The following is a 14,571-nucleotide window of genomic DNA, read 5'->3' on the forward strand; positions in this document are numbered from 1 at the left end:
GTGGTGTGGATCTAAGTCAACATTCAACATAAATAAGATAATACAGCAGTTTGATGGTTGCCTTTGTATTTTCCCAGCAGTGCTCAGGTTGGTTCTCGGCTACATTTACATACAGATGTTAATGTGTTCAGCAGCTGGACTCATCTGAGGAAGGAACATTGGAAAGGTGCTCAGTGCACAACTGCATCACTGATTTTATGTAAGACCCTGTGTTTTATTGTATTTATATATTTGTAACATTTGACTCAAACACTTTTGGGAAGGATGAAAATGTTTTCAGGAGGAAGTTTTTCCTTCTGTCCGACTGTAGTACACACAACACTGCGTCTCCCCCCATTATCACACTTCCTCAGGCTGGTGATGAGCGCCCCCTGGTGTCAGTGTTGATGACGTCATGCACAGTGAAACATAAACAGTGTCTGTTAATAAAAAATCATGTGTCCATTTTCATGTTTGCATCATGTTTCTGTAAAATCATCAGCTGTTTCTGAACTTTCTTCATTGTTTGACTCATTCCAACAGCTGTGAGCTGTGATGGAGTCAGAGCAGCTTCATCACTGATGTTCAGGTGAAGCTGAACTTAATAAACTGTAGAAATGATCAGGATTCAGGTTGGATGTGTAAAACACTTCTGTGTGAGGTCGCAGTGCTTCATATGTGTGTGTGGGCTGAAGCACACACGCGTGAGTCCTCAGAGGTTTCACACACATCACTGCACACACTTATAATCCTAGTTTAAGCTTGTGGATCATATCGGACACATCAGCAGCTCTTTGGAGACAAAGATTTGAGATTTAAGATGAGTCATAGTCTTTCTATCCATGGTAGCTTCCACTGCTGAGGCTCGGGAAACATGAAGAGGATAATTAAGAGCAAGCATCAGCTCTGTCTCATCTAACTACACAGTATTATGATCATGCACTTATGTCTCAAACTAAGACAAAATGAGACAAAATGAGTTCTGTGAGTCTTTAGATTATCAGTAAATTCTGGTGATAGTTTGACGCTCAGTGGAGCCATTTTTGGTTTGTGATGAGTGTTTTGTGAGCTTCTGTTTTGTGAATCGCTCTTTGTAATTTAGAAGATGGTGCAGAAATGTGCGCGCCCTTATCTGAGAGGACACGGAGAGAGTGTCGCAGACTCGAGGTGAGGAGATAAACCTCGGAGCTGGATGGCCTGCACGTTACCCATGTGCATCTTTTCAGTGACATCAAGTGAACCCATAATAAGCATTTCTATGTCTTAGACATCATGTCCATTTCTAATGAGAGATTATTTTTAAATGAGGGAAACCTGGTCTAACAACACGCTTACAACAGAGCTAAAGGTTCACCACAGTGAGACGGTGGGACTCTGATAAGAACTGAAACACTGTGTATGAACAGCTGAGACAAAACTATATATAAACACTCATTTATTCCAGTTTAGTTTACAATGATTTTAAAGTAATGTGGAACGATTCATGTTCATGAGCTGTTACAAACACAACTATTGATTTGTCTATATATGGTCGGACTACAATGCTTGTGTTGAGGCTCTTGGAATAATGTGTGAATTACAGCAAGAAATGATGGTTTTCCATTTTACCAAAGTGGAATAAAATCACCACAGCAAAGAAATCATGTTATTGTCTGCAGCTAAAATATATGGTGAACATGGTTTTATAATAATGTGCAAACACAACCTCACTCTGCTCTATACGAGGAGCCAACCACAGCTGTCCGGGTCTTCATCCACCACCTCCACCATCTTTGCTCATCATCATTCACTTAATTGCTGATTGGTTTAAATCAAACTCCATTACAGGTTCAACTCCATTATATAACAGCATGTTGACTTTGGATCTGGTGTGCAGTGCCACCTTAAAAGATGAGGAAACTAAGAGATTACAAAAAAAGAAGTGGAGGAGTTAAAGAGCTGCAGCAGATTAACAGTTTCTGACAGTCATGTGTTAGAAATAGGACGATTAGATGAGCTGAGGGATCCATCTACTGCTCAGTGAAGCCTCATCAGAAACAGTCTCAGTGGAAGGATGGCTCTATTGTTAAGGAAGGACACAGGCAGAAAGACTGGCGTCTGTCACACAGGAACTGGACTGAAAATCAGCTGCACATATTCATCAGGATGTGCAAACATATTATAGGTGTGGAATTCAGGACAGTACCATCAGAAGTTGATCCACTGTGCAAATGTCTGATTGGCAGTGGCTTCATTTTTCACTATGAACAAACTGCTAATGCAGCATCACAGGACGTCAGCCATGGATTGGCCTCCCCAGACCTCAACATTACTGAAACATCTTAACAGAGGATGGAAACAAAGGGAACCAACATCCAAGAAAAGAGCTGCTGCTGAAAACTTCCTCACAGAAAACACAAACAAGCTTGACTAAGAGACTCCAGGCTGTGCTGAATTATAAAGGTGGACTGACCTCCAGGGTCCTTAGTATCATATAAGCTCAGTTTGTGTCTTATATACTTTCCATTTATATAACAAAATATATAGAAAGGAGGGTGGTTTAAGATGTCTGTAGAGTTTTATTCATTATCTTTAGACAAACAAAGAAAGCACCATCCATTCGTCTCCAGTCTGTATGAAAAACAGGGGAAAGGTCAAATTAAACCTTTGAAATTCCTTTCACAATAAATCCATAAATAAACAAAATAAAACATAGAAAAGTGTTTAAACCCACTTTTCCATAAAGCTGTCAATAGGAAATGTTCCAGTAAACATGTCTGTGTTTCTGCTGTTTTCCTTTCATGCGTCCACAGCTGACAGGTAACCCTATTGGAGTCGCCATAGTGACGGGTGGCGTCTCAGCTTCAGCGTGTTGATGGGCACAGCCATGGTTACGACAGCTGGAGTTGGTATACGGCGAGCTGTGAGAGGACAGAGATGGAGAACGCACATTTAACTCTTTAACAGGAGATACGTTACGACTAACAGACGACTGCTGTCTACATGATGTCTTTGCAGCCCTTATGCTACATGTTACACAACTTTTCTTCATGCCAACAAGACTGAGGTGCCACATAGTCGACACATACAGCTGATTATGATGCATGTTTTACTATTGCTATGTTCACATCATCTGCTTGGCTTTATTACTGAAAGCCTGGAGATCCTCTGACGTGTGCATGGCTGATGTGAAGTATGATTAGTCCTACATGACATCAACAACAGAGGCAATGAAAGCTTTGTTGTTAACAGGTTGTAGGTAAAGTCAAATGTCTACTTCTACACTTGTGTTGGGTAAAGTTCTTCTCACTGCAGCAGATTTATATCTGTGCTTTCACAGGGCGTGATGTGGAGCTCAGCGCTGAGGTGCAGGTCTCCTTGGAGACGGCATCCTGGCTGAAATATTATCATGCTTCCAAAACATTTCAGCTTTTATTTTGAAAGAAACAAGACTTGAAAACGAATCCCCTTCTTCCTCTTTGTCTTTGTTCTTCAGAGGAGTGTCACCTGGACAAACTCAGGGCTGTTCTAGAGCCTTTGTTATTATTTGACTCCATAGAAATAAAACTGAATCGAATCAAACAAAAACTCCCAAACAGCTAAAACACTTTGCTTTATTCTCTTTTTTAACAAATACGTTGAAGTCCATCCATCACAACACAGCTGAGATCTCCTTTGTAATCAAGTGTTTACATCCTTTGTACAGATCTGCATACAAAACAATCATTTACGTCCCACAGAAGTCTAGTTATACGTAACTATACAAGAACTGGTGAATGACAGAAACATGAGACACATGATCACAGGTGATAACAAAAAGAGAAAGAATTCATGTGTTAGTGATGTTTTTCAGCCCTGATGGCTCATGTTGGAGAAACAAGCTGAGGTACGTGGAAAGTTCACACACACAAGTGGGCGTGAGCGCACACACAGAGAGAAACACAACTGAAGCATCTGTTTGCTGTTTCTGCTTTCATCATCTCTGCTGCTGTGTCAGGCTGGGGTCTCTCAGTGACGTGGTTGAGGTGAAGTATGACGAGTATCCCTGATTCAGTCCATCGAGACAAAGGGCAAAGAAAGCTGTTGTTAACAAACTCTATGGTGATGTGGCATTTAGCTCTGACTCTACGCTCTGCTGAATCCTTTGAACCTGCTGATCAGTAAAGCTCTACGTGCTGCAGCAGATTGACCTCATCTGTGTTCACAGGTGTGGACCTCAGCGCTGAGGTGCAGGAGACTTTCATTCAGTTCTCCCTGCAAACAGCATCCAGCCTGGAAATACTGTCATCTTTCCCACAAATGGTGCTCTTATCTCAGAGAAGAAGTCTGATGTAAATAACTGCAATCAACATAACTGCAATCAATAATGCCAACATGATGACTGTTCATAGCTCCTGCTTTGAAATACTGAACTTAAACATTGACCTGATGAAAGATCACAATTCACAGTGGCCCACTGTCAGAATAATTCTGAATATAAACTCATCGAGTTAATCTGAACCTTTCTCAAATGTGCTGTGAATAAATGCTGCTGCAAGCCACTGTGGGAAAGCTGTGTTATTATTAGAGATGGCACGATACCACTTTTTTATGTCCGATACCGATATCATAAATTTGGATATCTGCCGATACCGATATGAATCCGATATAGTGTTTTTTAATCAACAAAACTGTTTTTTAAAATATCTTGCTGCATTTTGAAAGTCTGCAAGTTCATACTCAAGTTTAAAACAACAACTACACTAAAGCTATTCTGTTATACCTGTATACAAAAAAAATATTTCATAGTTCAGCAATACTGATCAATCTAATAAACTTAGACCTACACCATCCTCCCTATTCTGGTATTTTAAAGAGTACTTAGCGTAAATATTAAGCAACCTAACTAATAGGGTTCCAACTCCCAGCAACAACAAAAATAAATAAATAAAAAATAGGGAACCACCCTTCACGCGCCACCTCATGATGCTTAATCGACGTAATCAACCTTAATTTGATGCAGTGTGAAAAAAAATGCACAGAAATCAATTATTTTTCAAGAAATATTAAATAGATTCAACATCTTTCTTCAACAAAATTGCAGACTGCACAGATGGTACCTTCCCAAAGTAAAAAGTACTATAGCTTACTAGGGTATATATATTAGACTTAATAGTCACTATATACAGTAATTGACTTCTATTCATTTTACATCAAATTAAAACTTTGGGTGTCAGATAATTATTTATTAAAAGCTCGACATTTTAAATGAGAATAAGAAAGAAAAGTATGTCTTTGTGCCCCCTTTTCCCAGTTAATGCCCTATCGGCCCCCCTGGCTAAACTTTGCTAGATCCGCCCCTGCACAGTGTAACAAACCTTTTGGGTTATAGCACCACTAGGGGGGGTTGCCCAACTATTGTAGTAGCTGTGGGGGTCTCCTAGTGGGTGTGTGAGTTGTTAGCGGCAGCCATTCTATGCTGCCCATGTTCCATGCTCCAAGAAAACACCTTACTTACTGTTGTGACAAGCTGGCGCTGGCGGTACCAATCCCCGCGTATGTAGGTTCGGACGAGTACAGCCGAGGAGACCTGGCTTATAAAGTGTAATGTTGCTGACGGCGAATAAAGGTCTGTTATTGGATCTAACCGACTGGCTCCGTGTTATCCGGCTAACCTCCACACCTCCACACCGGCTAGCCGCTCCTTCCTCGCCAGACCGCTGTTACAACAGTTACCAGCCGTCAGCTACGTAGAAAAGGATCCTGGCGTACAAAGTAATATTAAATAAATTCTAACAACAGCTTATCAAGCTTAAATGTGCTGCTGTTGTTCAGCCGCTGGTTTCCTCTTTCTGGTGCAAAGTGGGCCAAAAACAAACAAGAGAGACGGACTCGCGACAGAAAAGCCGATCAGCTGATCATTTAATCAGTTTCACGATTGAAGTAGCAGCCGGAGAGCGAGAGGCAGTCGCTCCATATATCGTTTGTTAAGCTTAACGCAGGAATGTTTTACAAACATTCAGAGATGGACTTACACACTTGCTTTACTTCTCTTGGGGATAACTTTGTCGGAGATGAAATGCCAGGTTGCTAGCGAAGCTCCACATGCTATCCAGACCACCGACAGGTCCCGCATGCCACAGCCGCTCTATCACGTGATGCATACTGCTCCGACGTGCTAACGTTCTGAGGCGTGTTACAGCGTGTTGCGTGAGGTGCTTTCGTGATATTTAATGGATCAGATTACATTTTTTATTTTTCTCCGATATCCGATCCAGTAATTTAGGTCAGTATCGGACCGATACGTAATATCGGATCGGTCCATCTCTAGTTATTATCATGGAAACATCTGTGGCACATTCACAGAGGACGAGGACACAAAGGGACGACACGCAGAGGCTGTGTTAAAGTCAAAAATCCAAATCTTTAGTCCTAAACAGGCAGTGGTTACAAACAGGAAGACGAGCAGTCCATTAAACAGTCTACAGGGTCAAACATACAGAGAATTCAAACAGCTATTAAAAACAAATAACTGGACACTGAAAAACTTCAGTGATGTGTGAGGCACCAAAGGGAAGCAGCTGAGTATATTCAATGAATTATCTTCAAATACAAAGACAGAAACTCCTACAGGCAGCATGCAAACTGAGCAGGATACACAAAGATCAGAGATTACAAAAGAAATCAGAAAAGGATTTCAAACTTACTGAGAGCAAGGCCTCTGTTACAAATCTGTCTAATAGAAAAACATGCTGTACAGATACAATACGCTCAGTGTTCATGGTCATTTAAAAACTGGCTCTACCTGAACCACTTCAATATTTTATGAAGTCACTGAGTCGACCATTTCTACAGTTTGTTTCCTTCATTGCAGTTAGAGTGCAGCTGGTAAGGATGAAAACACACACAGAGCGTAAATTGTCTTTGTTAGTAACAAACGTCAGCAAAGAAAAGACAAAACACACAAACACTCTCATGATATTCATGAATCATTAGAAAGCATCCAAACATTCTGCTCGTGGACTTTTACAGTCTTATTTGCACTCGCTCATCTTCATAATCATCCTGATCAATACATGACAGGGGAGGCTTTGAGGTAGGCGGGGCTCTCTGCTGATGTCAGCATGAAAGGCAGGACCAGCGTCTGCCACATGTTGGTGAAACATCACAGTACACTGGCGTGGTTTCCTTTCCAGATGTTGGACGTTTGACACTTCAACGTTGAGGCCAACAAGAAGACACAGTTTTGGGTCGGGTTGCTGCAGGGTTTCTAACTGAGCAAAAGCAGAAGCACACAGACCAACAGGGATCAGATGCTGAGTGTTAGAGGAACATCTGTGCTGATCACTGAATGCTGCTGTGGTCTCTTGTTGAAGTTGGCTGGTGGGACAGTCTAATAGTGATATCCTGCCCATCGGAGGAACACTTTTAAAAACACATGCAATACTTTGTTTGTATTACAGTCACAGTTTATGTTATTTTTGTCCTTTAAAAGTGTTGCTGTACTATAAAGTCCTATAATTTGAGGCTAAAATGGCTCAGAGAGTCTCTCTCTCAGAGGATCTCCTTTGAAAGTGGAGACGACTTTATCCGCTGATCCACGTCACTTTACCTGGATGTTTTCTTTGAAGCTGGATGAAGACTCCTCTCCCTCACTCCTGCTGCAGCTGTGTGGTCCAGTTGGCCTCTGAGGTCACAGTCAACATCTGTAGCAGAAGAGGGGAAATAAAAGTCCAGGTTACCAAAACTGGGAGCTTTTCCAAAATAGAGCGTAACTGGACTTTTTCAGCCTTACAGGCAGATAGTCGTCTGGAGCTGCAGCTTTTTCTTTTTAGCTTTTTCCAATCTCTGCTCTCGGCTTTCTTTGAGAACATGTCTGCTTTCTTGGCATGGGTCTGTCTGCTGTTGGTGAAGAGACTAAATCCACATACTCGCTACTAAGATCTCCTCAAGTAGTCTCAACCAGATTACAGTTTAAGAGTAAATGTCTCCTGAGAGTTTCACCTTGGGGAGATGCTGTCTTGCTAACATGCAATCATGAGCATTAATCTATGAGGTGAAAAAGTCATTTTAAAAGCTCCAGCCTCAAGTTTTATTTCATCTGTGTTTTGGTCAGAGTCCCATCAGACCTCCAGAATGGTGTCAGAGTGTTTTCTATCCACGTGATGAGCACAGGCCTCAGGTCCAGACCTCCACGGGCACCATAGCCTCTTTGGAGCTAATAGGTGCAAGAAGGTTTTGTTGGGATAGGAACTGAAGAGGAAACTGACGAGGAAGGCAAGGATCTTCTTCAGCTCCTCCGAGCCGGGACCTCTTTGTGTAGGCCAGCATTGGCCAGGTAGCCCTCCAGCATCGCTGGATGGCCGACAGTGGAAAACCTAGAGGAGTAGGAGAGAAACAGCAGCTTGGAGCATGTCTTTATACTGTTTAGTTTTTAGAGCCACAGACTTTCTTTTAATGTCATTGTTCAGGATCTATGACTGATTATGTATTTATTGTATTCCTCCATGACTGTGTGACAGCAAGTGGAAAAAACCAGCTTCACCTTTGTTGATATGCTTGTAATTTTAATATTGATTAAATGGCCCATGAAATAATAGAAAGCTCATATATGAAAATGTATTTTAAGAAGTAAAATGTTAATCTGAGTACAAAGGAGTACACTCACCTTCTGGTAGATGGAGGTGTAGCGAGCGCTGGTGAACATCCAGGCCTCCTCGTAGAACTGATCACTGATTGGATCCAAAACATCGATGGAGGATCTGTGTAAGCGCTGAGGATCGTCCTGATGGACAGAACAGAAGGAGAGTGAGACAAGTGAAGATATACTAAACAACACTGTGACATGAACTGAGCCACACACAGTTTGATTCACAGGTGATTGACACATTATTTGACCACGAGCAATCTTTTCTGGTTTGACGCCGTCTTTGTAGCCAGAAACCAGCTCTCTCCTCGGCTTCCTCCACTACACGCTTCCCCCACGCCAGTCTCCTCCGTCACTATAAAGGGGAGAGTCATGAGCTCCATCACCCTCACCTGTGCCGTCCAACGTCCCGCCACCAGCCTCCACTGCAGCAGGCCAGAGACCACACCCCTGCCACAATAAGTAAAAGTATATCCTTGCTGTACCCTTAATGCTAAATGTGCTAAATTAACCGCTGCCTTTGCCCCTTTGGGATTATTCTTATGTCACTGGGATGTTGACCTTTGACCTTCACATTAGAGAGATGGGCAGACATAATTAGTGTATGAATTTTAAAGTAACAGGTAATAAAGAGAGTGTAGCAAATGTAGTCAGGTTTATTACTCTGTATCACACATGAGTGCCCGAGGGAGGCGGGGCTGACTGGGGAGACACAGGAAACAGAGAGACAGGGCTGACTCGACATGAAACGATGAAACGTGGGACACGGGAACAGAAACTAAACACAGGCTGAAATGAACACTGAGGGAGGGAGAACTAAGATTACTGAGAGCCTGATAAATAAGAAGAACAAAAACCAAGACAAACAAGAGTCAAAGAAAACCAAAAACACAAAGCATTGGGCCAGGACCCACTGCTGTGACATTTATATGTGATAAAAACATTAAAAACTGCTCAGATGTTGAAATCTTTCTACGTATACTTTAGGTACAGCTCTCCAGCCTGGCATTTGGTTAAGCATGATTCAAACATTTGATTTTGTTTAACTGGTTTTAATTATAGTTACTTTTTGTGAACATTTGTTGCAGCATTTAAAAATACATCATTTATTTTCAAACTTTTATTTGATTTAGAGCATCATATTTGACCAACGTAAATGTTTTAATTTCATATAAAATAACTGAAGCAGTGAACTAAATATCTGAAATCTTTCCTTCCTTAAAAGTTATAATCCTACTTAAGTTATAGTGCAAACGCTTAAGCAACAAATATACTTGATGCTAATTAATTAATATTTCCCTTTGATGTTGCAACTATGCGGTCACTTCTGTCTTTAAACAAAATAATATTTTCCAGTTACAGAAATCATAAAGTCCAAACTAAAGTGCTACTGTTGCTATATGCATTTTATATAAATCATGGATGATGGTCCTGACATGAAGGAAGAGAAAGTTACAGGTTGCATCCTTTGACTTTGTCTCCGTGCCTTTGGGCGATTTTCAGAAGGACAGATGTTTCTGTTCAATTCTTAAATCAATTTTTTCAAACACAAACACTATTTTAAAGCTTCTAGAGAGTAAAATATTAATGATAATTATAATAACAATAATAAAAACAAAAGCTCTCAGATCCATCAAACCAAGCAGCAGAAAGAACAATAACTGAAGAGAAAACTTTAACCTTGTAGACTTCATTATGTTCCAGCTGCTCTACAGACGCTGTGACCTCGAACTTAAGCAGGTCGTAACGTATGTGCAGCTCAATAACTTCATAATCAATTCAATTAAATCTTTATTGGCAGACTTCATGTCCATAAAAACAAGACAAGAAAAAAAACACACAACTCACACACACACACACACACACACACACACACACACACACACACACACACACACACACACACACACACAAGGTATAAACCATTAAATATATATATGTATATAAATAAGTATATAAAGCATTTGTAAAAATATAAAACCATAATATACATAAAACACAATTACTTAAAATAAATCAATAAATACACAAACACTTTCACCAGTGCTTTCTGAGACTGGATGAGTAACGGGAACCACTCACTGTCGGATCTGTAAGTGCTAAAATTATACTGTTACTCGAACCATCCAGTCGTTCTCTAAAACTGAACATTAACTTTCTTAAAAGTGCTTTAAAAGTCCAGACACCCACAGCTACAAACATCTGGCTGGCACTACCACTTCTAGGTATCCTGCAAAGGATTCTCATCGCATCATTATATGCAACATGCAGCTTTTGCATGCTACATTGTTTGTAGGATGACCACAAGGGGGCAGTATATAGCGGTGTGCAATACGCTTTAAACAAAGCCACTTTAACTGGAAGTGAACAAAAGCTGAATTTGCGTGCAATAGTATTTGCCTGCACATAGAGCTTACATCGCTGTCTGTATATGTCATCATCATCATTCATTTGCTCAGTAATAAAGTGACCGAGGTATTTCACCTTTTATCAGAACAGCACTTTTAGCAGCATTGTACTCAATGTCATATTGCACACCATATTCAGTACAGACATTGAGAAGATCCTGTAACCCAGCACTGCTTGGACTAAAAACAACCAGGTCATCTGCATACATGAGATGATTTATCAGTGCTTTACCTAATATACACCCAGTGTTACAGGCTCTCAGCTGTATGGACAGATCATCAACATATAAATTAAATAAAATTGGAGACAAAATCCCACCCTGTCTGACACCATTGCTGACACCAAAGGGGGCAGAAATACTGCTTCCCCATTTAACCTGCATGTTCTGATGAGCGTACCAGTAAGAGAGAATCCTCACCATGTATTGAGGAACTCCCCGTGTCTTCAGTTTATCAAAAAGTTTTCTGTGGTTCACTCGATCAGAAGCCTTAGAGGCATCAATGAAACACATGAGGACAGATGACTTTTTAGCCCTATACAAACTGACTATTTCCTTAAGTGCATATATGCACATGTCAGTGCCGTGCTTTGGTTTGAAGCCAAACTGATTATCCAGAGAAGAGATGAACACACTAACTCTATCAAACAAGATTCTTTCTAACACCTTAGATAAAATACTGGCGAGTGCAATCGGCCTGTAATTATCCAAACAGCTCACTTTTGCAGCTTTGTCTTTCATAACTGGTACCAGTAAAATACACAGCATTGAGTCTGGTAATATGCCATGAATCATAAACCCAGTGAAACAGAGCGCTAGAAGAGGAGCTAGCCTTAAACTAGCATGTTTTAAATGTTCTGCAGTGATGTGATCCAAACCAGAGGATTTATTATCAGACAACCTATGAATGGCTTCATATACTTCACGTGTCCTTACACTTATTGTGTCATTACTCATGTCAAGATTGTCCTCATATGGATCACTTTTTATACAGTTAAACAACGCACTGTAATGCTGTCTCCATGAGGCTGCAATGTTATCTGCCCCAGAAACACCTTCAACAGTTGATGGTAGAGATGGTTTACAGTTATTAAGAGCTTTCACCTCTTTCCAAAAATCTGCCATATTATTTCACAGCATTTACCAAAGAATCTGCTCTCAGCATTTGCTCATTTTTAGTTATAAAGCGAACAGCGTACTTATATCTGGCATTCGCACATTTTTTCTGTTCAAATTCTGGGCCTTGTTTAGGTCTTCCAGCCATGACCCAACATTTATAAGCTATGCGAGCTTCATCATGGTACATGGATACATGTTCTTTCCAGCCAGGTCTGATGTTAGGTTTCTTATGCTTATATTGTTTATCAAGCAGTGTACCACTTTCATGCAGAGCAGTCACTATATCATCATACATGGAGCAGAGTAAATGTTTATGCACAGCATTCTTACAGTTGACATCCTTGCACAAAATAGCTTCTTTGGGCAAAGAAATGTTGTTCAGATGTATATCGGTATTACTATGATAAGCTAAGAAATCATCTTCACTACAAGCTGACCAGTCTAATTTTACACTGCACTGCAAAAAACGATTTTCAAGAAAGTAAAAAAACCCTTCTTTATGGACATTTTTTCTTATTTTTTGTCTAAAAAGAAAATATATTCTTAACAAGCAAGTTTTGCACAAGAAAATAAATCTTATTCTAGGAAAATATGTCTAACTTTTCCTTAAAAGGATATTTCAGCTCATCTTGAGCTTTATTTACCAGTTACAAGGTATGGTTGAAATTCCCTAATAAAAACAAGATTATTTTTCTCATTTCAAGAGTAAGGCCACTTAAACAGCTGCTCAGTTTAAGAAATGTATTTATTGACACTAAAGTGTAATAAAACTGCTGTCAAGTTTGACAAAACATGCACAAAAGCTGGAAAAGCACATGATAAACATGAAATACAGGCCCATTTGAAAAACAGAAACGGCATAACTCATTCACTTTAGGCCAGGTCAAACAGATTAATAGATCAGCATCAGACAAGTATCAGTACACATATCTTCACTGTGGCAATGCTACAATCGCATTCAACTGTCAGATTTGATAGAAAACTCAACAACAAAACTGTCCAAAACAATAACCTGATAATACAGTTCATGCATGTAAAGCAGTGTACCTTTTATAAAACATCTGTTGAACTCATGTGTAGTCCAATTACATCACACAGGTAATATTTCATGACTGCATATGTCATATCTTTGTGTGTGAAACTGTAATATGGAGTGAAATCTATAAGATTATCAGCGGATATCAGCTCCGTTGCTTGTGCCATGTTTGGAATCTCTATCTTATATGACATGTAATCTCTGTCATAACAAATGGTATTGTGCTGCTGGAATTCAAAACAGTACAATGATGAATTGATCACATAGATATTTTTCACAAGCCCAAATATAGGTAAACCACTAGAACCAACAGCACAAACAATTAATGACCTATCCCTTATGTATTTGTTACCATTTAGATTAAGCCATTTAACAGTCACTGCATGGTTTACTTCATCATTTCCAAGGAAGGCCCTCATTTTTTCTTTTAAGTATGACATTATGCTTACTTCTGAGGTTGGTCCTAATGTGCATTCATTGGAAAAAATGGGGTGATCAAAACTATCCACATTCTGACAACATTCATACATTTGATTATGCTTTATTAATAAATCACCTGGAGGCGTCTTAAAAATGCATCCACCTTTGTGCTTAACGACAATAAATGTCCATTCCCCAAAAAGTGCTATAAAAACTTTATATATTCATATTTTTTTTCACTTTAAATTGGTCAGTCTTTTAAAACTATTTCTCCCTGAAATATTTATATAAAGTTTTAATTATATTTTCGTTGTTTTAACCCTTTAAATACCAGTTTCATTACATGAGCACCCTGTTTTTTTAGCCCCAAAAAACAAAAAAACTAAATATTTTCAAAAAAACCCATTTGAAGTAATATTTGATTGTTATTATAATTAGGCCTTCAGATGGACAAAAGATTGGCACCAAAATGAATTTTGACCTGCCATTATTTTTTTTGCAGGAGCACATTAAAAAATCCATGAAAAATGCAAATTCCCCAAAAGTGCAATAAAAATATTAAATATTAAATTTTTTTTTTCACTTTAAATTGGTCAGTCTTTTAAAACTACTTCTCCCTGAAATATTCATATAAAGTTTTAATTATATTTTCGTTGTTTTAACCCTTTAAATCCCAGTTGTATTACAAAAAAACTAAAAAAAAACCTAAAAAACTAAATATTTTCCAAAAAAAACATTTGAAGTAATATTTGATAGTTAATATAATTAGGCCTTTAGATGGTCCAAAGATCGGCACCAAAATTAATTTCGATCTACTTTAAAAAAAAATTTCCGGAACCGAAAATAGTCTCCAGGCGGTCAATGCTGGTCCTCTAGGCCGAAATTAGTGCCTCTTCCCGGGGTAAGTTGCGACGAAGAACCGGGGCATGTTGCGTGGGACTCCTTTCTCCAGCAGACACATCCATACCACGTGACAACAAATACGTCATTTCCTGTTGATTGAAA

General features: G+C 39.5%; 1 protein-coding gene across 5 annotated transcripts; it reads right to left on the reverse strand.

Moving 5' to 3' along the window:
- Positions 1-6,341: 6,341 nt before the first annotated feature.
- Positions 6,342-9,098, reverse strand: LOC309702908 (phospholipase D1-like). 5 transcript variants are annotated; one of them, XR_014275785.1, is made up of 4 exons: positions 8,606-9,098; positions 7,733-8,315; positions 7,550-7,643; positions 6,342-7,207 (listed from the first exon to the last, which is right to left on the reverse strand). XR_014275785.1 is itself a non-coding variant. In XM_082527542.1 (4 exons), the coding sequence occupies exons 1-3, from the start codon at positions 8,825-8,827 to the stop codon at positions 7,590-7,592; spliced, it is 525 nt and encodes a 174-aa protein (XP_082383668.1). In that variant the 5' UTR covers positions 8,828-9,094; the 3' UTR covers positions 6,342-7,207; positions 7,550-7,589. The 5 variants fall into 5 exon arrangements, 2 of the variants coding, with proteins under 2 accessions (XP_082383668.1, XP_082383667.1); XR_014275786.1 differs by having other exon boundaries at positions 6,342-7,211; positions 8,606-9,096; XM_082527542.1 differs by having other exon boundaries at positions 8,067-8,315; positions 8,606-9,094.
- Positions 9,099-14,571: the final 5,473 nt, after the last annotated feature.

Source organism: Aulonocara stuartgranti (genome assembly GCF_965226115.1).
Source record: "Aulonocara stuartgranti genome assembly, chromosome: 3".
Lineage (NCBI taxonomy): Eukaryota > Metazoa > Chordata > Actinopteri > Cichliformes > Cichlidae > Aulonocara > Aulonocara stuartgranti.

Coding starts and splice junctions, on each gene's coding strand:
- LOC309702908 (XM_082527542.1), bottom strand. CDS start 8,827: ATGTGTCAATCACCTGTGAATCAAACTGTGTGTGGCTCAGTTCATGTC. Junction 8,316..8,605: donor ACACCTCCATCTACCAGAAG/GTGAGTGTACTC, acceptor CTACTCCTCTAG/GTTTTCCACTGTCGGCCATC. Junction 7,644..8,066: donor ACTCTGACACCATTCTGGAG/GTCTGATGGGAC, acceptor CTTCTGCTACAG/ATGTTGACTGTGACCTCAGA.